The sequence below is a fragment of the Perca flavescens genome, chromosome 21, assembly GCF_004354835.1.
Source record: "Perca flavescens isolate YP-PL-M2 chromosome 21, PFLA_1.0, whole genome shotgun sequence".
NCBI lineage: Eukaryota > Metazoa > Chordata > Actinopteri > Perciformes > Percidae > Perca > Perca flavescens.
The window spans coordinates 15,780,527-15,806,235 of NC_041351.1; the positions used below are offsets into that span (position 1 = coordinate 15,780,527).

At 40.0% G+C, this 25,709-nt stretch overlaps 3 protein-coding genes and 1 long non-coding RNA gene across 4 annotated transcripts in view; 2 read left to right on the plus strand and 2 right to left on the minus strand.

Annotated features, from left to right (window-relative positions):
• The window catches only part of si:ch211-180a12.2 (uncharacterized), a 62,551-nt gene extending 44,400 nt beyond the window's left edge, over positions 1-18,151 (minus strand). The window contains exon 1 of the mRNA XM_028566917.1: positions 17,834-18,151. Within this exon, the coding sequence (XP_028422718.1) occupies positions 17,834-17,930 (97 nt within the window). The 5' untranslated portion in view covers positions 17,931-18,151. The remainder of the gene's footprint in view (positions 1-17,833) is intronic.
• Positions 854-12,103, plus strand: LOC114547645 (chymotrypsin-like protease CTRL-1). Its single transcript, XM_028566920.1, has 6 exons — positions 854-1,155; positions 7,837-7,851; positions 7,997-8,171; positions 9,625-9,893; positions 11,050-11,198; positions 11,340-12,103. The coding sequence occupies exons 1-6, from the start codon at positions 1,098-1,100 to the stop codon at positions 11,679-11,681; spliced, it is 1,008 nt and encodes a 335-aa protein (XP_028422721.1). The 5' UTR covers positions 854-1,097; the 3' UTR covers positions 11,682-12,103.
• LOC114547647 (uncharacterized) lies at positions 14,350-15,869 on the plus strand. The gene is made up of 2 exons (XR_003691247.1): positions 14,350-15,326; positions 15,517-15,869. It is a non-coding gene; the product is annotated as an uncharacterized LOC114547647 (long non-coding RNA).
• Positions 18,152-19,778: 1,627 nt separating the features above from the next.
• On the minus strand, positions 19,779-24,373 carry aldoab (aldolase a, fructose-bisphosphate, b). The gene is made up of 7 exons (XM_028566997.1): positions 24,266-24,373; positions 22,761-22,879; positions 22,170-22,436; positions 21,918-22,078; positions 20,645-20,903; positions 20,335-20,534; positions 19,779-20,215 (listed from the first exon to the last, which is right to left on the minus strand). Exons 2-7 carry the CDS (start codon positions 22,870-22,872, stop codon positions 20,123-20,125), a joined length of 1,092 nt encoding a protein of 363 aa, XP_028422798.1. The 5' UTR covers positions 22,873-22,879; positions 24,266-24,373; the 3' UTR covers positions 19,779-20,122.
• Between the last annotated feature and the right edge of the window lie 1,336 nt (positions 24,374-25,709).

The following is a 25,709-nucleotide window of genomic DNA, read 5'->3' on the forward strand; positions in this document are numbered from 1 at the left end:
AGATACAGAAGTATCAAATCAAGGACTACGCTGCTTCTTTCGCACAGCAATCAGACAGCTTAATCAGTGAACTGCAAATAAGAGACGGTTCCTTTCAAATATTTTAAACTGCTAATACATCTTAGCATAATCAGTTCGTTAATAAGTGCTTATTTTAGCATAATCTTAGTTAATTCATTAAGTGTTTTTATTTATGAGCTTAGAAATTTAAATTCTTCTGTCTTGCATGGATTGGTTTATTGAATAATGGATGTGTGAAACATTTGTTTTTATGCGGTGCAATAATTGCATTTATTCAGACATAAAATATTTTTGTATTTGGTGGCCAAATTTAGGAAGAGTCAATAATATGCCTTTATAAAACAGCAGCAAGTAATCTGACTTTCAATATAAAATCTGTGAACTCATTTAACTGAAGAGTCAGACAGCAGGACTTTACAGTTCTTTCTAGATTGACATTTAAACATTTCAACATCTAAATGAAACCTATTAAAAATGTTCAGCATCTTGCATTCAAGCACTGATGATACAAAGCTACATGTGACAGTGAAACCAAAACAACTGCCCTTGCTGCCCCAACCGGTTATTCTTCATGCCTTCATTTCTAAGGAGGTGTACACCTCCTTAAAAATTCCTTTCATGCATCCAGATAAAACTAAACTAGTCACAATAACAGTTTGGGGCAGCAAGGACAGTTGTTTCAACACAGCCTCAAACCCTAGGCCCTACTTTCAAATGTATGACGCATGGTCAAGGAACCCTGGTGTCAAGTTAAAGTCAGTCAAGGATACACCTCTTTCGTTGAAACTTGACACCAGGGTTCCTTGACTATGTGTCATACATTTGACGAGTAGGCAGTGAGAAGGACACGGTGAATAACCCAAGTTCAAACAGGGGCGTATTCCTTTAACTGATGAGTAAGACAGCAGGACTTTTCTGTTGTTTCTAGGTTGACATTTAAACATTTCACTTTCAACCTCTAAATAAAACCAAAACAGCGAAGCAACACCTGCAAACACAGACCCACTGTACTAGATAAAAGCTAAATCAGCAGGACTCTCTGCTCTTACTGAAGACAAAAACGTTTGTGACCGCACATGATGGCAGCCTGGACTGGATGGATACTGCTGATGTGTGCGGTCCTCACTGGGCAAGGTGAGTTTTTACGCTGAGTTACCAGTTTATTCTCAAACCAGTACTGCCTCTCTATTTCACAGTTTTTGTTGAAAGTGTTAGAGAGGTTTTGATCCAACTTTATGGTCATTTTTAAGAATGTACCTGTAGATTTGGTGCTGGATCGTTGAAATTCCTGTTTCTTTTAAACACAATTAAAACAATGGGTAACAGTTTTTTTCATTACTGAATTGTAAATTGATAGTTTAAAACTTTAATTATCAGTTATTTTACTGTTAAACAATTACATTTGAAGTAATATATTTATAATATTAGGCCTACTGGTGAAATTGTATTGAACCTACAATCCTGTGGGCGAAAAACTCTTAGGCCTACTAATCCCATTCTGAGGCTGCAGCCCCATCATTAACAGAATTATAATTCATAATCTTTTATTTCAAAAGGGTTTACATCATTCACCTGCAATAGGCTACTGTGGAACTCCTTTTTAAAGGCTCTTACTGGTTTGTGTCCAGGGAACACTACAAAAACATTTAAAAAAAAAAACGTTTCAGAGCGAGTCACACTCTTCTGATGCTGCTTTGCTACAGTAGCTTTACTAACATCACCAATGTCGTAAATAAAACTGCAGTTTGCAAAAAAACGTAATGCGACAAAGAAACTACTGGGTTGTAAGAGCATGTCCACGATGGGCGACATTAGTGATATGAGGACGGATAAGGTTATAGGCTACATAACTGATAGACCTGGAAGAAAAACGATACCGTTCATATATGTAGTTTGGAAATGAAAATAGCTTAAATCTATAGTCGTGGCCTCAATATCATCTCCCAACATATGTTTAACTCCCTGAGAAGTAATAGGCATACAGCTTCTTCATCAACGGGATCGTCGAAAAAAGGAAATGCCATGTTTTGAGAAAAAAAAAAAAAAAAAAAAAAAAAGTTGTATAGTCTGCCTAACACAGTTAATAAACCAACCCTGTGTATTATTTATGCAGATGACAAACTGCGCTAAAATGCGCCTCATACAGACTGAATGAATGAGGAAATGAAAGCGCGCTGTGTCAGAGGGAGGAGACCGAGAGAAACTCGAGGTTTCTTAAAGAAAACCAGAGGCCTGTACTACGAAGCAAGATCAACATGTCCTGGATTTCTTTCAGTTATCCAGGTTAACTAACCCTAACAACCGCGGTCCCGCATAAGCTGTGTCACGACGGTGGTTGGTTAATTAGTTCAGTCAACCCAGGGTTTCCCAATCCAGCGGCGCGCGCGTTCACATAAAAGAGGTGGTGTTTGCGCACCACGACCAATCGCAAACATCCACCAGAGCCGCACATTTTAAACAAGAGCAAACAATTATTTATTCTACATAAATATATGATGAACACAAACACGGTTTTACAGGCAAAATGCAGGAAGGAAAGCTGGCAAAAAAAGCCGACGCTGTTTTACGTAAATCACAACGCTTATCCTATCAATATCACTTCCAGTGGTGTAGTCTACGTGATAGGATTTCTTTATAGGCTAACCACTTAAAAATGCTAAATGACACGTAACATAGGCTACTTTCAATTAAATGTTTGATAGCCTACATTTTTAATTGTCATCCGTGCTTTTTTCTTAAAATCTATAGGCTGAATAAATGTATTTTTACCGTAAATTGGTGCATTAAAGTAGGCTATTGGAATGCAGGAAATTAAGTCGTTGATGCTTAAAACTTCCCAGGACACCCAGGCCCCCCACTATGATATGCCCCCCCTCCTTCCCCAAAGGAAGATTCTGGCCAATATACAGTACACCCACTATAATACATTTGACTACACTGGTCACTTCCCCATCAGTCAGGCACAACACTGTAAAATATTACAGACCCATTTAGTTATGTCCACTTATTTCTTATTTTTAACTGAACAAGCTTTTACAAGTTGTGTATTTTGAACTCAACTTTATGAGTTTTTGAAGTTAAACTTGCATTTATTCATTGGGTTGACTATTTAAAAAAAAGGTATGTGTTGATTGAACTTTGGTATGCAAGTTATCAGTTGAAAAAAAAGCGTGTGTGTGTGTGTTTCAACACAAAAGAGCTGCCTTTCGAGTTTAAAATAATATGTCTTCTTCCACGGCAAAGTTAAAGCATGGACACAATAAATTAATTATACACCGCAGATAAGTGATGTAGCCTATTCAAATTTCTACTAAAATATAACACGTGTTGTGGTGAACAAGAAAGCACTGGTGCCCGGCGGAGGGAGTACCTGTCAACAACTTGTGAAATTCACTCTTCTCAAATTGAAATGGAAAGTGCTTTTCAAAAGTCAAACGTTTAGCTCCGCCCACATTTAGCCCAACCCCAATCTGCATACTCTGCTATTGGTTCATTGGCTGGCCAATTCCCATGATGCAAGGCGGTAAATAGAGTTGTGTTAAAATTTGCTTAAAAGTTTGCAGTTTGTTCGAAATACAAATGTAACTTTATGAATTCCATTTATTAAACATGTTTTTAGAATGTAGTGTTTTGTTGCCTGGTAATTGTCATTGTTGTGCTGGTTTACATTTGTAACCATGAGTTAAGTGACTGTTACATTTGATAAGAAGAACTGGAGTATTATAGAGTTGGACATTGAGCAGTAATAGGTTTCATTCAGCCAGCGTGTCACTTCTCTACTGTTCATTTTGTGCCAAGTGATGCAAGATCAGCAGAGGAGCCCCTATTTCGCACAGGCCCCTAGTGATGGGACAACTGACTCTTTTATGAGAGTTGGTTCAACTGGACGGTTGTTGGTTGGCCTACCAAGTTAATAGATTCGGTCACCGGTTCAGGTGCCCTCGGCGGCGGGGGGGGTGATCGCGTTTAACTTTATATATCTATCAAGATAACATGACGTGCATTTGTATGTGATATCCATCAATAATGTAATCTATTAATTTGTATGTACACAATCATCTAAGATGCATGACAAATAAAGGCTTCTGCTATCGGTTGATAAGTCAAACTTGCTGAGAACCAAGACACCGCTTGATTACATTAGAGTCGAGCGGCCGGCTGGTTGCATTCTGTCTCGTTCGGGTCTAGGGATTAGTAGCTCATTTCCTGATTGATTCTAGCACCACCACTCCAGTGGAGGCGCCAGACAGACAGACAGACAGACAGACAGACAGACAGACAGACAGACAGACAGACAGACAGACGTGAGTCGGTTCATTGACGTATGGCACTCGATTCTCCCGGCTCAGTGACACGAGTCGGGTTAATTAACCGGCTCTTTGGTGAGTTCGTCAACACTACAGGGCCCTGGGGTGGCCCCACCCAAGCAATCTCCGCTCTAAATGTGTTTGTTGTTTTAACTTGAAACTGTGAGTTGAAATAAAGCAGAAAGGTATGTTTGTTATACTAGGCAAGGAAGGTTTCTTGCATTATTAAAGAAAATAAATTGTTTTAACTTAAAGTATGAAGTTAAACCAAGTAATACAAAGTTAAATCAACTAAAAAACAACAACAAAACTAAAACACTGTAGTTACATCAACCTCATTAACTTTAATTTCTAAGTTGAAACAAAGGCAGTCTTCAAGTTGAGTGAACTTCTATTTTCAAGGCAGCAGGGGAACTTGCATTTCCAAGTTAAACTAACATGACATTTATTACAGTGATCTACGAGAAGATCTGACCATAATTACACTTTTGCCTTCCATAAACTCATTGCTTTAGCCTTTTATTTCAGTTGAAACCCAGTGGTAAGAGATCATGAGAGAAAATAAAAAAATATCAAAACATAATTCTAACTAACACACGGCTGAAGAAGCAGACAAATATATTCACTCCTCTTAAAATCTATATCTTTCATAAAGATACCCATCAGGGAATGTTAACAGGGTTGTCGGTCTCTAAATTCTCTCTCTCCAATTTCAAGTTGCTTTATTGGCATGAGAAAAAAAAATATACATCTGTGTTGCCAAAGCATAAGAACAAACATAAATATAAAATGACAAGGAGTAAATACATCTGATGTAATAATAATAATACTACAAGTAAACATAATATAAATGCAGATACTAAACTTCTGTGCAGTTCCCTCAGAGGGTACATTGAAACTATATTAAAAAAAGAATACAAATAACAAATTAGAAAATAAATGATAATCTATACAATTAATTTATTTTGCCTTGTATTGTGGCAGGAGAAGACATATTTAGCTGCTAGCCATGCCGTGTTTTTATCTTCCCGTAATAAAAAAGGAAGCTTTTTGTCCTTAGTGTAGGTAGTGAAGCCTGGTATATGTTTTTCGAATTTTTGGTTCTTAAGCCTTCATATTTGGGACATGTACATAGGAAATGTAATTACACACACACACACACACACACACACACACAATTATATCAGCAGTTAACATGGGCGTATATTTCTCTCATATGTTAACCTGTGTTAACTTAGACCGTCTGTCAACTTTTCAAGGTTCAAATCCCAGCTAGACCTCTAGTGCGTTGTTTTGTTTAATTTTTTTTCCGTTCATACAGTATGTATCGCATTTGTTATAATGCTTAAATGGACATGCATTACACAAACTGGTGATGTTTTCAGCGATATCCATTATTTTGTCTCACTTGCAAACACTTCGTGAAAATGTGAACCTCTGCCACTTGAGGGGCAGAGGCGGAGCAGAACGCAGGGCAGGGCCTTGTTGAATATTCACTGATTTCATGCAAATGTCACCAGCTTACAAGATCACCAGCTAAACTGGCACACCGGACGTGTCTGAACAGGTCTGTAGTTTGGAACGTTACAGTGTGACAAAAAAAAAAAAAAAAAAAAAAAAAAAAAAAAAAAAAAAGGGATTGTGTGAGTGTTTATGCGCAGGGGCTGAGTGGAGTGTGCGCTCTGATGCATGAAGGTGAAATGTACACCAAACTGCGGGGAACTCAGATCGATGCCTGCAGGTTTAAATTCCCAGATCTGTTGTTCCAAAACTGCTTCAAAACGGGGAAACCAGGACCATGTCTGTGGGGCTTGGCTGAGAAGTATAAGGAGGGTTCTACGCAGGCGCGTGGACTTGTGTTGCATTGCAGTGCAGTGTGCACTACCACATTGGATTTCACAACCTTTTGCGTCACCATGCACGCAGATTTCCCCCCCAAATTGTTAGTTTAAAATGTGGAATAAAAAGTGAGAACGCAACGCCACTTTTGTATTTTCTCTTCAGATCGTTTCCATCTAAACATAGCCTAAGTTACCTTTCTTTCTGAAACGGGCTGGAGTATACCCCTCTTTTTTCAGGTTTGATTAACAACCCTTTCTGAAAGAGAAAACCCTTTCCCTAATCTCAGGATTAACAAACTCAGTTTTCACTAAACCTGCCTTCTGAAACGGAACCCCTGGACTGTGTGTGTGGACTGAGTGTTGAACATTAGCTGTTCACTGAATATTAGTGTAAGAATATTGAATATTGGCCAGTGTTTTGCAAGTGGTGAGAAGTGTAATACAAGTTGTGAGATGGCCTTGGCTCTCACGCCCTCCCCAGGTCTGCAGAAGATAAAGAAATACACAGCTTTTCAGTAATATAAACATTGTAAAACATTTTGTAACCAGCCTTGATTCATGTCTTTTAAGGATTGTTTTTAGTCTTTTTAGTTTTTGAACTTACTATGTTTTGTACAAATGTTTATCATGTAAAGCACTTTGTCTGTGAAAGGTGCTATATCAAATAAAATTATTATTATTATTATTATTATTATTGGCAGAGTAGAGCCGAGAGGATCTGGACTACATCCAAACTGATAACAGCACCACCAAGAAGATGGGACAGAAATGGATAAAAAGGACAGTTTTGTAGTATAGCGGCATCAGATGCTGGACGGGACTATGTCTGTTTGCTAGGAGAGAGGAATAGACTTGTCTTGAAGGTATTTTGATCCTTGTGCACAAGTTTCTATTCTGCAATATGATTCAGTAAGGATTGTATATTTTAACTGAACCAATCTTGAGTTTTATTCCCAATCTACCAGTAAACGAGCACTTTAAAGGGTGTAGTGACCCAAGAGTTGGAGTCAGGTTACTCTGGCCTCTTTTGGCCAGACTGATCGTGGGTCTCATTTTTAACACCAATTCTTACACTATCAACACACATCAATATCATTCATAGTCCTGGCAAAAAAACAGCAAACATTTAGACTGGAAACCAGATTGTCAATGTTTTGTGTTTTTTTTGGGGGACAATTAATCAGAAAAATCTTGGGATGGGGACAGTCCATCTTGACCATTTTTTCCCCTTAATTTGTAAAAAAAAAAAAAAAAACGATTTAAAATATGAAATAAAAAACTCCACTAGTAATCCTGGGGAAGCCTCTGAGCTACAGTCTTCAGCAATTAAGACAAATCAATTTGGTTACCAAAAACCTCGACTCATTTGGAATTTTGGCCATGAGATTTCAATCTTTAGTTTTACCAGGAGCATGAGAGTAAGTGTACTCTTCTGACCACATCTGGAATTATTTAACTGTACACTGATGTAAAACTTGCCTTCTATATTATAGCACAACTTAGAGATCAATTAAGCTCCACATTGAGTCAAACTTTCATTTGTTTTTGTATCCTGTTCATTAATACTCCTATCCATGGGCAGGTGTTTTAGGTCTAACAACATTAAACACACAAACACTGAGCCTTAAAGATGTCACCAACTCTCTCTCTCTCTCTCTTTCCTACAGGGTCAAAGGCTCAGGGTAAAAACAATCCCATTTAATATATTCCAGAGATGCACTGTAACAATGAACACAGCTACAAATGAAAAACACTTTTAGCTTCACATATGATACAGGCTCAATTAACTTCATGTTTATTTACACACACATGTCTATGCTCTGTCAGATTGTGGGCTGGCACCTCTGAACACAAGGATAGTGGGTGGTGAAAATGCAGCAGCTGGGGCATGGCCTTGGCAGGTCAGTGTGCACATCAGTATCGCAAGGTTAGATCAACACATCTGTGGAGGGACCCTTATCAGTGACCAGTGGGTACTCACAGCAGCCCACTGCATCATAACGTAAGAGAAACTCATAGCACCTGCATCTGTTGCCTTAATTAACTCGTGATGGGAAACCCTAGGATATGAACAAAGTCCCTCTTCACTATTAGCTAACAAACAATTGGTAGCCATTGCCTGCTTTATGTCAGCATCACAGTAATCTAACTTGTATTTGTTAGAACAGTAGAATTGGTTTTCTGGTGCTGCAATGCACATAAACACATGCATGGGTTAGCCATGTCTATAATAGTATTCAAAAGAGCTGTGTTAACTGAGGTAAAACCGGCACCATTGTTCGGGTCAGTTAACCCATTTTGATCTTTAGGTTATAGTGACTCTGGTAAACATTCACCAGAGTCCATACCTGAAAACATAACACATAACGGTTACTTTGACCAACCGTAATTTGATGTTAGCTTAGAATGTTGTATTAGCAACAATTCAGACCATTAGCCTGTGTTGGTTAGCTTACTTAGCTGTAACATGCTCGCAGAAATTCTACTAAATCATACAGCAACGATAACAAAACAGCTAGTTTCTAGGCTACAACACCAAACTTAAACCAACTGAAAGACCAAATCAGCAGCATGTTGCTGTGACTGTTTTTGATTCCCCTCAGGTCCTGAGGTTTGATCCAATTTCTGCACAGAGCAACGTGTGGCAATTTAAGGCTGATCTAAATCATGGACAATGCACACTAATAATACATAAAAGTTAAATGTGCCAGAATCAGCCTGGAGGCTATTTTACAACCGCTGTCCCTGGACTAGTGGGAAGAGGTCACCCTAAAATGAGAAAAAACGATTAAACTATCAATAACATACAGATGTGGCCCTATACAATAAAAGTTGATTGATACCAATGCTACAATTTCATTTAAGAATTCTACAAGCAGCATACCACAGGCAAAGCAATCACTGTTTCAAACAGGCACAATTTAAAACGGGCACTGTACTAGTAACAAAAACAATAACAGTTGGGTTAGATCAACACAAATACAACGACCAGATAAACAGGGCACAATAACAAAGACATACAGTACATGGTGGACATGCACAAAAACAACATTGCTGGGAAGACAACAAGCAACATACCATTTCCCTAACTATACAATAGTGAAACAGACACCACAGGCAGAGCACAAAGAACACAGACAGAGAAGAAGAGACAAGATGGCAGCACATTTAGTGCCTAAACTAATGTTGACATTGCGGACTACTTGTTACCCACTTCTTTAAGTTATGGATTCAGATTAGAAAAAGTGCACCCGAGACATGGTTTAAGTCAGCTCAGGTCCTCTGGGCTTCTCATGTTGAGTCTAGTTCTTTCCTTTCTTGGGAAACAGGAGTAGAGTGGTTTTTTTTAGCAGTCTGCTTTTACTGAATTGAGGAGCTGACATTTACTGATACACCACCAGTCTAGTTCTGATAAAACTTGATGCAACCATTTTTTGAATTCTTCTTTTATCCAGAAACGTTCTTAATGTATGGATTCTCTACTTTGGAAGAGAAACTCAGTCTGGTCCCAATGTTCATGAGGTGAACCGCACCGTGTCCCAGATCATCGTCCATCCTGACTACAACAATGTTCCGTTCAACAACGACATTGCCCTAATGAAGCTCAGCAGCCCTGTCAATTTCACTGACTACATCAGACCTGTCTGCCTGGCAAGTAACTTCAGCCAGTTTTACAACTCCACCCCCTGCTGGGCCACTGGCTGGGGCAGACTTGGAAAGGATGGTGAGTATTGGCATGCTAGCATGACATACCAAGATAGAACATAGTAGGCCTACCTGAAGCCTGTTCCATATTGTGTGTTGTCATTGTGAGCATGTTAGCATATTGACATTAGCATTTAGCATGCTAAGAGACATTTATGCTCAACGCATTGTTCTTTGCAGTATTCTCCGAAACACCAGAGGGCGTACAGACAAAAAAAATCTGTAAATAAGCAAGAAGTAGTAGAGAAGACGAGAGCAGAAGTAAAGGAAAGCAGGCTGCCTGGCAACAGTAGTAAACACATCCATGTTAAACACCGATGTACCGCAAAACATTACATTGTGACGGTTGTTCATCTCCAAATCGAAATCACTGTCTGCCTGTAACACTTAAGAACACTCTTTCCATGAAGCATTTTTTTTAGCTTTGACAAAACCATCTCTCATGTTTTTTTCCACACTCTCCAGAAAAATGTGTTAAACTAAAAGCACAGTGCTCCAGATTACAAAAATTCAGAGCTGCACAACCATGCGCCACGACAGCTTGCGGAGCCTTCGCACTGGAAACGTGTTATTATAAATCCCTCGTAACTTCTAGGCATGTCCCGCCCTAAGAAGCAGTTTGATTGGTTGGGGTAGGCAATGACCTTGAGTAGTTAAGGTTAAGATTGCCAATTGGTCAGGGGATAGGACCTGAACAAAATCGGGTTATGTTACCTTGCGTAAGCATGGACGCCTGGCCAATAGTAGTGTGTGAATGCTATTCAAGGGCGGGTCTTGCCTAGAAGTTGCGTGGGTTTCATAATAACACGGAGGAAGGACAGCCGTGGTGACATCATTTTATGGTGCGTGCACCTCGAGCCCGGAACACCGCGGCGACCATAAATTAAGCTTTACAGAGTTGCTAGCATTACTTTTGACTCTTATCTTATTTCCTGGCAATTAATCCTCAATCACCCTCTTCTTCGCATAGTTGACAACTCCGGTACGGGGTGCACTGTCTCATGAACAAATTCATGTATATGGTACAGGAAGTATTGCATTGTCAGAAGATTACACAAGGTCTAGTTGGGCTTTGTTCAACAAAAGTTTTTCACAAGAGATACGCCACAAAATAAATCTCATCAAAACGGTGCAACAAAAGCAAACAAAACAATTTAATGCATTCTCTTCCACAGAGCCCAACGTAGCCTTTGACTCACTGCAGGAGGTTCAGATTCCTGTCATTGGAGAAAAGCAGTGCAGTTGCGACTACCTCCCAATACAAGGACAAAACATCACTGACAAAATGATTTGTGCAGGACAAGAGAACAAAGGAGCATGCCAGGTTAAAATAATCTATTGTTGTAATATTTGAAGCAGCGGTACTGAATTTTGAGTGTTTTTCTTCTTAAAATGTTATTGTCAGTAAGAATGTGCTAGGCTAGATAAGACTTCAACAGTTTGTGTTTTGTATCTCCGTTTTCAGGGGGATTCCGGTGGACCTTTGCAATGCAAACAATCCTCAATGTGGATCCAGGCTGGCATTACCAGTTTTGGAATACCTTGTGCCCTAGCTGGTTTTCCTGAGGTTTATGCACGAGTGTCTGAGTTCCAGACTTGGATCATGGATCAAGTGATGGGCGCGAATGTTCACTTTGTGACATTCAGATCCAGTGGCACCGACCAGGACAACAGCTTTGTGTGTCGCAGCTCCGTCCCTGGAAATGCAACCACAGCAGCTCCAAACGCAACTTCCACACCATCAACTGAACTTACATTGGTTGTCATCTTAGGGACACTGTTCCTGCAGCACATTGTAGCTCCATAGCACAGGTTTCAACTTACAACTTCTCAATTTCTTCTTCTGTTGTTTTGGGAGATTTTGTCTTATAAATATAGTCTTTGTAAAATGATTTAAAAACATGATGATTCTAGTAGAGTTTGTGTGGTGAAAGAGTTGTCACACTGTAGATTTGAAGCATGGTTTCGTCTCTGTTGTAACTTCTCTTTTAATGGCCTATTCAACACAGTCTCACTCCCTACTCGTCAAATATCTGACGCATTGGTCAAGGACCCCTGGCATTAAGTTTTAACGAAACAGGGATACCTGTTGCGTTATTTTTCGACGTGGGGATCCGTCAGATAGACATTCATGTTAATCCCTTACCGTCGGATATAGACGAAAGAAAAAACACCCCCCCTTAACTCGAAATCTGTGGCAGTTTTATTATTGGTATTTTGAGCCCAATAACCGCTTTTTTAATCAACATTTATTCATGAGGTCTTATCATGGTTTATATGCATTTCTTTTGTTATTTTGGTCGATTTCAGCCAGGGAAGCTGGGTTGCTTTGTTTATTTATATTTTTAAAGCTATAATGCTACATCTATCAACATTTATTTAGATGTTACGGTATTCATTTCTTTATTTTAATTATTTCGGTCTTATTACTGGTGAAATATTACAGCATGCTGTAATACAGAACATTACAATATGATCCGAGCTAGACTCAGTCAAAGCAGATATCCCACAATTCAGGTATTCATTCACAGAATCGGACAGCAATCAGAGGGTCTTTAATGACAGTATCGTTTCATCATATACAGTCATGGTTTTGTGACCAGCAACACCACTTTGCTCAGCTTTGTTCCAGTTAGTTATGCACTGTAATCAGTGGTGGAGGAAGTACTGAATCTCAGTACAAATAACCAGAGATATATTTACTTTAGTAACAATGACAACCCTACTTAAGTAAAAGTACCTGATTTTAAATGTACTTTAAGTATTAAAAGTACTTGCATAACGATTTATTCTCTTAATGTCTATATTCTAATAATACAAAAATAAACTAGTATGAGCTGTGGCATTTTAATTAAGTTAGTTTTAGGTTAATGTAATTGTGCTTACCATCTGTGGCCCAGTTTACATTCTGACTTACAATTCTGGTTATCTATATCATGGTGATCTGCATGAAGCTCGACTTTGCATTATTTCCCACGGGACAGTGAATGCTGCACACATTTATCTAGCGAGAACACAGGCTTGGACAACAAGTACGTGGCTTCACAGTTGAGGAGGACCGGGAGTGTTTAAAAAGGAATATGCCGACTTATTGGGAATTTAGCTTATTCACCGTAACCCCCAGAGTTAGACAAGTCCATACATACCTTTCTCATCTCCGTGCGTGCTGTAACGCTGCCTGACGGCTCCAGCGGCATCAGGCCAGCACAGAACATGCAGGTGAATGGTTCCAGTAATCCTACTGCTCCGAATAAGTGACAAAATAACACCAACACGTTCCTATTTACATGTTGTGATTTATAGAATCACAGCGTGTACAAAAAACAACGTAACATGAGACACAGCCATCTTCTAACTAAACAAATGGGGAACTATATTCTCAGGCGGAAGAATATAGTACTTGGGCGGAGTGATATGCTCGCAGCAAGCCTGTCTGAGAATATAGTTCCCGGTTTGTTTACTGTTAGAAGATAGCTGTGTCTCATGTTACGTTGTTTTTTGTATACGCTGTGACTCTACAAATCACAACATGTAAACAGGAACATGTTGGTGTTATTTTGTCACAATTAGGAGCAGTAGGCTAGTTGGAACCAGTTACCTGCAGGATCTGTGCTGGGCTAAGCTAATGCTGGAGCAGTCATGCAGCGTTACAGCACGCACGGAGATGAGAAGGGTATGCATCGACTTGTCTTACTCTGGGGGTTACGGTGAATAAGCTAAATTCCCAATAAGTCGGTATGTTCCTTTAAGATAAATAATACGGGTTGTGTATTAACCCTATGTGAACGGATGCTTCACATATGACCAAGCAGAGTATCGGGAGCAGCGGCAGTAACGGGAGCAGCGGTAGTGCTGGGAGCAGCACACGCCTGGCCAATAAAGGATATTGAAGGGCGGGTCTTGGTGGCCATATGGGATTCTTAATATTGCGAGCAGCACCGGGAGCTGGACAGCCGCTGCTGAAGGCTTCCGTGCGGACTGTAAACATGACGGTTAGGAAGACGTTTTGGCAGGGGGAAAAGGGAAAAACTGATCAGAAAATGTAAGGAAAACTGAACGTTGTACAGTGCACTAATATATAAATGATAATTCCACACAATACTAATAACACTATAGGACACCAGTGCATATGCCTATTTATTTATTTATTTTTATTTAAACTGACTTAAACACTAATAATAGGGATCGCGTTCCACTCTTTTGAATAAGTAAAGGGTGTTTGAGCTAAACCATAAAATTAAAGCTCATTTAGTTTTAATTTAATATTATTGCAATAGTTGTAGCATTGAGGTTTTCTTGTCCGGAGATTGTTTTAATACAAAGTAGTTATATTGTTGTAGTTTTTATATCTAGCTGTTATTTTGGAGCCTTGCAGGTAGCCTCTGTGCCGGGGTGTTGAGCAATAACCGAAAGAACGCATCGTCTCAAACTGTAAACAGCGTTTTCTGTGCTTGTGAACTTGCGAGTTTATTCTTCCAAGAACAACCAGCAAGAATGTTCTCCCCAAGAACACAAGTCCGTACTTTGCATTCTTGGTACTGAGAAACGCCCATGGTTTGCAATTCTGGCACAAACCTCTTGTGAGGGCCGGTCTTGCAGGGATGAGTCCCAAATTGGCCAATTAGTTTTTGGAGTATGTTTGAGTGACAGCTCAGTGCCTGCCTGCTAACGATAGAGACTTTGGAGGACACACAAACTACTCTACACAGCGGATTCCTACAAGATTATTAAAGTAGGAGTATTGATTATATATTGTATGTGATCTACGTTGCAAGCATGGTTACTAGAAGTTTGTTTTGTTTCTAGCTAAAGCTATGCAAGTAAGCATTTAACTCTAAAACAAATGCTAGCCACGCCAAGTAACATTGGCTTACTGTAGCTACGTTACGGAGTTAATTTGCCATGGGAATCAGGTAGGCTTAGTGACGCCTTACTCAAGGTCGCTGTATTAATAATCATTCTCTTTCTGTAGAGAAACCTTGTGGGATCTGCAAGAACCGAGCAGAGCTACAATGTTGTCCCAGGTAGGTCTGTAACAACGCTACAGAAATTGTTGTGCTTGATATTGGTCTGATAATACACAATGCTAGGGTATTTGTTAAGTTGTACAATGTGGAATCTGTGAATATAATGTATTCTATCTAGAGGTTGACACAATCATAATGTTCCATCTGTACACAGTTTCTTCTTTTATTGTATTGCTGCAAGATGGCAGACAGACATTTTTGTCTATTGTAACGCTTTAAATTTCACCAATATTTAGAATGAATGCATATTGTAACTACTGTCCAAACTATGTAGCGTAACTAACACGCCAGGCCCTTGACAAATACTTTGCTTAGTGATCATTAGTGTTTGATGTGATGTGCATGGCTGATGAAGCATGGGTCCGGTTGGCTGCCCTGGACTACCTTGGCAGATTACCCAAAGGAAAAGCAGATGGATCATTTGAGTAAGTTCAACATGAAGACATCTTGTACTTTACACATAGTCAACACAGAGGTAGGAATCTAGAAAGTGATCCATAATATTCCAGAAATAAGCGGGACAGTAGTGATTATGAAAGCTAGAAAAATGTTCTTAGAGTGCAATGGCTTTATTTATTTTTATATTATTGAGCACAATTCAAACAATAATCTTAGGTTACTTCAAGATTTACAATAAGAAGTCAAGGATGTGAAGGACTACAGCCATATCCCAGCCCTTCAAAGAAGCTGTCCTGCAGAAAAGGCTGTTTGGACTGGAGCCGTGAGCCATCAGTGAGCTCAGGAAACCAGATGATCCCAGGCGTCTAGGAGTTGTGTGCCATATTCCTACACTACTCTCTAAAGTGCCGTTGCAGACACAAGCCAGCAAAGAAATACAGTTTTCCTTAGGTGAAACTGAATATGTGAAATATATACACATAACAATTACTTAGTATGTTTGTGTATGGTTGGTGATGAAAAAAAACTGATCTGATGATGTACTGCAAATAACAATGCATTATAACAGTCTCAACCTCATTTCCTGTATTATATAATGAACCAAACAGACAAGGGTGAATGTAAGTGTTTAAATATATTAAGTGCATTTTTAAACTATAGGTAAAACAATGTAAAAAAAATATAATAATTACAGGGCAGTATAGTGTAGTAGTAAAAGGACATTACCAAATGAATAAAAGACCAATAGTTTACAAATACACAAAAGGTGTTTGCAAGGTTTACCTTTGGTGACATTTTGCTTGAGTTAGTAATTTTTATTTGATACTTGAGAAGTTTATATACACACACACACTTTTAACTTCTGAGGAATAAACCGTTGTAAATATTAAGACTTACAACTGTTTATTCCACATATTTACAAAGTTAGTTAGCTTTAACATACTGTAATGAATACATTGTTATAATGGTCAGCTAAAAGTATGGTTGAAATATTAGGTAAAAAGTAATAGATAAATTGTGGGGTTGCTAAAGAAGTACCGTGGTCTCAGCCGGGATGTGTCGGGCTGACAATGAGGGCTCTATAGAGCGCAACAGTCCCAACCCTCCTCTGAGAGACCTTGGGTTCCAGAAGTAGTTCCCATTCATTTCTCCCATTGACGTCCGTAATCCGTACATTAGAGTTTTAGACCATGCCTTAGGCTAACCAGCTACGACGTGTCTCCTAAGTATAAAACATATCATTGAGTCGAAAAAAAAAAAAGAAAATCCCAAAAAAAAAAAAAAAAAAAAAAAAAAAAAAAAAAAAAGTACAAGACCGTACATATTTTCATTATCGAGCGAATGAACTACTCATCCCATAAGCCACCGGGCAACCAATGAATAAAAGGAAGCTTTAGTTTAGCTAACAGCTAATTTGGCTAGCTGCAACAGCATGCAATACCTTTAAAAGACTCAAAGTAAAACCTGAAAATAACCGTAAAAATATATAACAGCCGTTACGTCAGCTGTAGCCTGCTTTACCCAGGGTTTAGTTTGAATTAATGTTATTTTAGATAGAATCAAGCTGTCAGCTAGCAGTTAGCCGAATTAGCTGTTAGCTCAGCTAATGTTAGCCTAACAGCAGAAGTATGGAACAGATTGTGATTCGTGCAGTGTCGTAAATCTTTGTAAAACAGGATTATTATCTTGGGCATGTGCAGGACGGATCATGCAGGCAGCTCCTCCTCACTAGCATGAGTTCCACCAATCAGAGGCATCACTGTGGGATTGTGGGTATTTGAGTATTTATCCAAGACATCGCAAATAAAAGACATTTATCTCAAAACTAGGTTGGTGCCCCATGAACTTCTGGCATCTATATACAGTCGCTTAGTCATGTCGTAGCTGGTTTTAAATCTACCATCAAGGGTTACGATTTTATGGCTTATACTCCAATTGTCAATGGAGAAATTGCATTGTATTTGTACTTCCGGTACCCGCTGTGGCTGTTCAGCTCTATGGGCTGAAGTGGAGACGGAGATGGGGCAGTTGACGCCATTACTCCACTATATCTTTACATATAAAATATGTATTTTCTGATACAATATTAAATGTTGCATACAGCCCCTTTAAAAAGTTGACTACACATAAAGTCACTTTTCACCTTTGCAGATCATGAACGTACGAGGGTCCATGCAAAAAAAAAAAAAAAAAAAAAAAAAAAAAGAGCTTGTGCCTATTACGAAATAGAATCCTGCAAGCGCCACTGTACACATACTCCCTGTAATGTTCCACTACGAGTCGGAGACAAGAAGAAAGTTGTCGCATTACCGGGTTTATTAAACTACTCAAAACAGTGCATAGAAAACGTACAGATAGGAAGACAGCCTATATCACAATGTCAGCGCTCTCACTTCCCTTTAATCCAACCCCAGTAACAACAGAGAAACAAATATAGACCTACACAGGATGCGTACAGGATTCAGCCGACAGACGGGCGTCTCTATTTGTCACAATGCAGTAAATACAAGTAAGAAAGGTAATAAAGGCTTACTGGCAGGTACAGAATAGGAAGGCAGATCCAGATCCAGGCCCAGGCCGAGGCCCAGGAATAAGTGGCAGAGTAAGAGAAGCTCCAAAGCACAAAACATAGTGAGAAAGTATCAAAATGATGGACTGGCAGGTGACGAACACTGGGCTGGTATATACTGAGAGGCTGATGAGGTAATGAGATACAGGTGGGAAGGTGCCAGGGTTGATGAGGAAAGTAGCAACAGGTGTGTATACATTCTTGCTGGGAAACGCACCTTTGCCTGCATCACCTGCATCCTTCTGCCGTGCTTCAGTTAAAACAACAGTGCATATAGAACGAACAACAATCCGTTCTTTGAATGGTGTGTCCCCAACCAAGGTTTCTTTTACACACAGTTAAAAACACTTCTAAATATGACCTGAATATAAAGTTCATAATGGCAGAACTAATTGCATGGCTGTTGTATTTTACACAGCTATCAATTAATGATTTTACAATTCTGATAATAATCAATAGTGAAATGCTTGTAAACCATTGAGAGGTGTGTTGTTAAGTGGTTCCTTTCAAGTTCTTTAAGGTTTCTGAGATAATGACTCGCCTCTTTCATGACTTTGCTTTCGGTTGCACAATATTGAGGAAGTGTCACCTGTCAACACACCTGTTGTTTGTTTATCTCTCTTTCCTACAGGGTCAAGGGCTCAGGGTAAGCATAGTCTATGATGTCTATGCTCTTTCAGATTGTGGCCTGGCACCTCTGAACACAAGGAGAGTGGGTGCTGAAAATGCCACAGCTGGGGCATGGCCCTGGCAATTTTGGGGCGACTACAAATGGGTTTTGTATTGTAGGTGCACCTGTATCTGTTGCCTAACCCTACAGTCACATTAGCTACAAAAGAGTGCAAAACGCACTTGCTTGTGGGCGCACCTGGGCGTGCCTAGCCTACTCCTGGTTGCTTGGCAACAGTAAACAGAAATTCTCCGGTGCTACCTTCAATCACGTCTTAAAAGTCACTTCAGAGGTATCACAAGAACAATGTTTTGGGATTTAAAAGTATTTATTTCTTGATAGAAGTAACAAAATATATGAGATAAAATGCCAAACATATCAGATACAGAAATACGATGTCTTCAACTCGACCAACCAACGTATATAAGTCACGCTGCCCTCATGCTGCCTCACTCTGATTGGCAGTCGCTTTGTCGCATCGCTCAACATTTGCATAAAATAGACTTCTTGTCTTGTCTTTTTATATATTGATTTGATTACAGCAAAGACAACGTCGGCAGTATTGATGGCAAAATAGGCTACCAAATATTTCGTTTTGTATTGGTGCAATATTTGAAAATTATTTATTATAATCTTTTTAAATTACATTTATATCTGCATTTATGTCAAAACCTAGAGACTTTCAAACATTAAAATGTCATTTATTAAAATGTATTTGTGTCAAAATGACATATAAACATCTTTTTGTGTTCTATTTTGCCTGGAAACGCTTCCAACACGCTTCACGTGTCGCATGAAAAATAGGCGTTGGTCCTATTTCTAATATGCACACATTTTCGGCGCGGCTCAGTGTGAAAGCTCTAACCTGTGGGAGCCGAAATAAAAACGGTCACGTCACGCAGCTGACACGCTCACGCAACACAGCCAGTGTGAAGCCGGCCTTAATGAACTTGGTGATGGGAAACCCTATGGTTAAGAACAGTCACTCTTCACTATTAGCTAACAAACAATTGGTAGCCATTGCCTGGTTCACGTCAGCATTTACAGGAGTCTAACTTTTCTTTTTAGAACAGTTAGACTCCTGTCTAAACTGATCTTTTATTGATTGTTTTTTTATATTTTTCTCTGTCATAATATTATTATCAGGCTCCAGTGGCTACAGCTTCTTACTGAACTCTTTGTATGTGAGCAAAAAATAACGTTGTACAAAGACTCAAAAACTCAAAGCAAAGCAGCATGTTAGGGGAAATACTTTAATCCATGGTACCAGTAAACTATATACTGCACTTTAGACCAGGAAAAAAATAATACAACTTGTGTAAAAACAGTGTGGGAATCTTCACCTCGAAAAGTGTTTAAAAATAAAAGGTAAGGGAATGGAAGCAGAACATTTTTTTCAGAATCTCCTGTCTGCAGCAACAACCCAAACAAAAGTTTTCTCTTTCGCATTTGACCAATATGCTGCTATAGTGCTGTTGTTCAAAAGCATTTTCATAGGCGGAGCCTACGAGGACATGGCCTTTTCCATGGTAACATGATACTGGTGGGAAGAAGGTGGAAAGGAAAATGATGACTGTCCATGCTTAATAAGCGTGGTTGGCCACAAACAGTGACTCTCCGCCGGCAGCGCTGGCTCCAGAGGGAGCATATTTGCCCTGGCAGGCCTGGTGGTTAGCCTGTAAAAGAAAAAAAGGACTAGTATTAGTACTAGTACTAGTACTGAATGCACTATACAGTATTGAAGTTTGGTTTTCAAAATCCATGTAGTTCTCTGAACAAAACTACTTTCACATACCAGAGCTCTCTTGATGAACTCCTCCTGGCATGCTTTTCCATTCTCCTTCTTGCCGCCCCAGGCTTTGAGGGCAGAGGCCTGCAGGGCACGGCCGTATGAGAAGGTCAGGGCCCAGGGCCTGTGCAGAGGGCACTGGTTCATGGCGTTCAGGTTGACAGAGGCCTCCTCCTCACTTTGGCCACCAGACAAGAATGTAATGCCTGTACAGGTACAGGAAGAGCGTGAGAGTTTAGCAAGGCAGACTATTGTGTCCTCAAACTTTGCAAATGTGTGCATGTCAACAAGAGTATACTGTGCGCATCCAGCTCACCAGGGACTGCAGGGGGCACAGTGCGGCGCAGGGCAGTAACAGTTGCCATGGCAATCTCCTGGTTGTTGTACTTGTGTGAGCAGGAGTGTCCGGGGGTAACCATGTTGGGCTTGAGCAGGGTGCCCTCCAGGTAGACATGGTGGTCGGACAGGGCCTTGTAGACGGCAGCCAGGACCTTCTCAGTAACGTACTGGCAGCGCTTCAGGTCATGGTCACCATCAGGGAGAATCTCAGGCTCAACGATGGGGACGATGCCGTGCTGAGGACGGCAGAGACAAAAGGAGTCAAAACGACTGTTTTGCATGATGGGGGTGGGTGGGCTGTCAAAGGCAAGACATACTGTATGTTATGTTTATATATTCTGATTGTTTCAGTGGTTCCTAAACTGGGTCCAGATTTAAAAAGGTTTTATTAAGTTGTTTTTTCATTTTTTGAAGTTACAACAGAGACTTTATAAATATGTACTTTATTTAAGTCTACTCCAAAAACTATCTTAGGGGTAGAGGTTAAAATGGCTACCTTCATCACTCAATTTACAGTAGAACTAGATAAAACTAATGTGATTTCTTTATTTAAAAAAGAGGCCGCAGTTCCATGGTGAATTGGCATTGTTATGTAGCCTAGAAATCTAGACGCACAGTCTAGGCACTCTCCGTTGACTTGCGAGCTGGAAAAACCAAACTGTAGTCAGGCCAATCACATCGTGTTTCGCGTCGGTGGGCGGGCTTATGGCTGCTGCTGCTGGGAACAGCGGTCTTCTGGACGACTTGGAGTTAAGCTTTTATTTGAGAAAAGAATAAAGAACGGCACAAAAATCATTCTTAAAAAAAGGAAGATGTGTTCTGAGTTTTGCTGACCAGATACGGCAAAAGTTTAATCTATCAACTTGCTTTGCTACCTTCTTCGTTTCTCTGGTTTGTTGTAGCGCTATCCTATTACGTGCAGAGGGAATTTGAAAGACAACCGTTTATCCCGCCCCTCGGATGGAGCCCTGTCAATGGTAAATTCCCACACCCAACACCTTGATGTGGGTCTGGCTTGTCAGGCTAATTGTAATGTGCAATAGAATGAAATTGCAACATTACAGTGCAAAAAAAAGCACTGATGCTGATTGTTTTCATTCTACAATACATGCACGTAAGAAAGTGATACAACTTTAGGTGCCATTGAAAGATCAGCCACTGCTAAAAGGGCATGTTTTTCTACGGATAACTTAAACGCCTAGATCTGTCCTTGCCATGAAGCTTGTAAAATTACATCTGTTGTATCTTACCATCTGGCAGATGCTGGCATAGCGGGCCAGGACATTGGCGTTCTCAATGATGGCCAGTCTTGAGGGAGTGGTGGGGGTGATCTTCAGCACACAGCGCCACTTGGCAAAGTCAGCGCCATCCTTCTTGTACTGGGCGCAGCGCTCGTACAGTCCATCGAGACCTGTGAAAGAGGTAGAGGACACACCGGATACGTTAGACAAAAATATTTAAAGAGTTGACTCTTTCTGTGTCTAAATCTGTTCGTCGCTCACCCTGGGTGGTTGTCTCGCCATTGGTTCCGGCCAGGGGAACAACACCTTTGTCGACCTTGATGCCCACCACCATTTTTCTTTCTTTAAGGTACTGGGTGAAGAGCTTGCCATCGTCAGTCTTCTGGTACATGGTCTCATGGAAGAGGATGACGCCACCGATGCAAGGGTTGATGCGGTCATCAGCGGTGAAGAGGAGCTGGCGGTACAGCCTCCTGTTCTCCTCAGTGTTCTCAGCATTGATGCTCTGGAAGCGCTTGGCCACACTGCCTAAAGGTTGTGGAGACATAAGACAGATGAAAACTGGATCCATCTGTGGACTTCACTAGTGTGTTTGTTTGAGCTTTTGCAGATGTTTGCAGAAAAGTGTTAGTGCTGAGAAATGTACATTCAAGCCTATCATAGTCCTAACCTAATTGTGTTCAAGATTTTTTTCACGTTTTCTTTTTTCAGTTTTTCTCTTCACATATACACATGCCAGCTCTGTAGTTTGTAGACATTGGCATGAGTCATATGAGTCATATGAGATGAATGTTGGCTTCCCTAAAGGACTATATTTAATCATAAAAAGTTAATTTTCTTGAAATTCTTTACCTGTGGACTCGTCTGCGGCAAGGATTCCCTTGCCCGTAGCGACAATCTTCTGAGCAATATCGCTGAGCTCCTTCTTCTGCTCAGGAGTGAGGAAAGGATATGCGTGAGGCATCCTGACTCTAGGGAGAAGAAAAAGGATAAGATGATAAGAAAGTATTCAAGTGACTAATAGGCAAGACACAAGCTAAAATTAGGCCGAGGTGCAAGGGCAAACATTCAACATCCAAGCTGCAAAGTCTGACATTTGGGGCTGTGGTTTCCCACAAATGCATGGGAAACCACAGCCCTAAACTGCTGAAGAAAAGACTAAACACTTATACGTGAGGCCCCGTCCGTGTGACTGCAATTGTTGTAGCTATAACTGCTCCAGTACCGTAATGAGAAATGTGCTGGGGTTACACACTATACCCCAGGCACAATATGCAATGGCACAGGGGATCCAGTGTCAGAGAGCCCTCCACTCTACTCTGCCCCACCCTTTACGTATCGGACCACTCTTTAAAAAATCTTGACAAGCATATGGGTGACCTATTCCATTTTCAAGCCTCTTATCCATGACCTTTCCCTCCCCATTCCTCCTCCCTGCTCTTCTATCCCACACCTCCCACCTCCTTCACTATCAATTGGCTGGACTAAAAATACACAGTGTACAGTGTAAAGCACTATGGCTCTGCCAGAAGGCATCACATACAAGAGTATAGTGCTGCTTCACACCCCTTTGTTCAAAAGTTGTGCACTCTACAGGAAGATTGAGAAGCAGACAGCCTGGACAAATTTAGACAGTTAAGAGCTTAGTCAAGCTTTTGAGTCACAGCTGACCGCACAGACACAATGAAGTGGAAACTTCTCATCAGATAAAAAAAGGGTGTATCAACAACCAATCATTGAAGACAGATGAGCTGCTCAGTTATGACAATGTGTGGTGTAACAATTCTATATATGGAAATACATAATGCTGAGGGAGAGTAGAGAATGAAAAAAGTAAATAATTTCACTGTTTTACTATTTACTCAAGTTTTATTCCTTTTTTCACCTCTAGCTCTATGTTCTTAGTTTAATGTGTTTTTTGTGTTTGTGCCATAGGGTAGCACTTTTAATATAGCTGTATTTACTTGTGACATTGACAATAACGTCAATTCTGATTCAGATGTATTATTGAAAGCAACAAGATATTTCAATCTGTTTTAGTGTGTCAGAGTAAGTAAGAAGGTCTGTGTCTGTCTGTGTCGGTCATAAATATCTAGCTTTCACAGTAATCACAGGTTTGCATGATCTATAAAAAGAGGTGAAACACATCTCTATGGGAAATGCCATGGGCCTCATATATATATATATATATATATATATATATATATATATATATATATATATAAATATATATATCTATATATATATAGATATATATATATCATTTATAGGAACAAAATATTCAACAGGTAGCATAAAAAGGCAATTAAAGTAATGCATTAATCTCATAGTTGTCGGAAAATGTTCAGTTCTGTTACCTTTGAGGTTGGAAGGAGAGCTGAGTGAGAAGAGAAAGGGAGGGAGAAGATCCGGCTTTCGTCTGCGACAACCCTCTAGCCCGCTGGCCCTTGTATTTATCCTTCCATTGTGACCCCTCACATTTCAGCTGCCCGAGCTATAAAAAGAACAGGACGCAACCAGAGATGGCTCTTGACATTCAGAGAGACTGGAGCTGGAGTAACATGGCGGTGAGCAGCCAGTGAAAGGGCAAAGAGTGTTTCAGTGAATGGCAGACTTAGCGATAGAGTCAGCGGTAGTTAGGATGGGAAGTATAGGGTAAAGACAATTAGAAATGTTAAACGACAGGATAATGAATAGGCAGACATGTAAAAAATATTACCCACAAATATTAAATAAAAAAGGACATGGGCATTATCCTAACTTCATTCACTACCTTCTTGAAAAAACCTATGCATCTTAAAGCACATCCCTGCACCCTTTATATTCTAGTTTAAGGCATTTTTTTATGACTGTTTGTTGCAATGAATAAATGATTTCATAGACGATTTAAGTGCAGTTAGTTCAAAATCTGCTGTCTCAACTGAGAAGAGTGTGGAATAAAAAGTTCTCTCAGGTCCAATTCAGTGGCTGGTTCAGATGAGTTTTATTTACTGTTAGTGGAGAAAGAAGTTCACAAGACGCTTTAGGTTTCCCTCTGACCGGAAGTGGTTTATAGCCAGGGTTTTACACAAGGTAACAGGAAACAGAAAAAAACAAAGGTGAGAAGACATTCAACTCATAATTCTGTCTGAGTAGATTTGCATAGACTCAATACTGTCTGCTTCAACTAATCAAAAGTGCTTTGATTAGTTAAGGTGTGCATTTCTGTTGGAGCCAACCTTGGCTCTAAACAAAAGGTCTCACTCACACCAAAGTGAAATGCTTTGTTTTAACACTAAGCAAGATATATGCCGACAGACATGATTAAACTAAAGAGACACTAGTTTGTTGATCAGGTACAATAATAATAAAAAAAATAATAATAACTTAATCAGTGAACAGGAAAGATGAGACCAAAACTGTTAGCTAATTCATTTTCTTCTACAAGGGCATGTCATCACCCAGAGGTCATATGAAAGTTTTTTTGGAGGACACACATGCACACTCACACAGAGGCTTGGAGAGCATGTGACAAGATTGCTAACCTGCCCGTAGAAATCAGATCCAGATTTGGCAACACGGTGCTCTGATCCCTGACCTTTTGGTGACCTTTCAAGATGGTCTTTGCTCGACAGGAAAGGGTCAACTGGTGAGCCTGGCAAAGGTTGCAAAGGCACACAGTCAAGCTGCACAGCACTTTATATCTGTTTGACTTTCTCACTCAGATAGGTTGCCAGAAACTCTGAAAAACATTTGAAAGGATGTGGATTTTTACACCACTGAGGTACTGAGAGCTTTGAGGCTTTAGGTTGTGCTGACAAC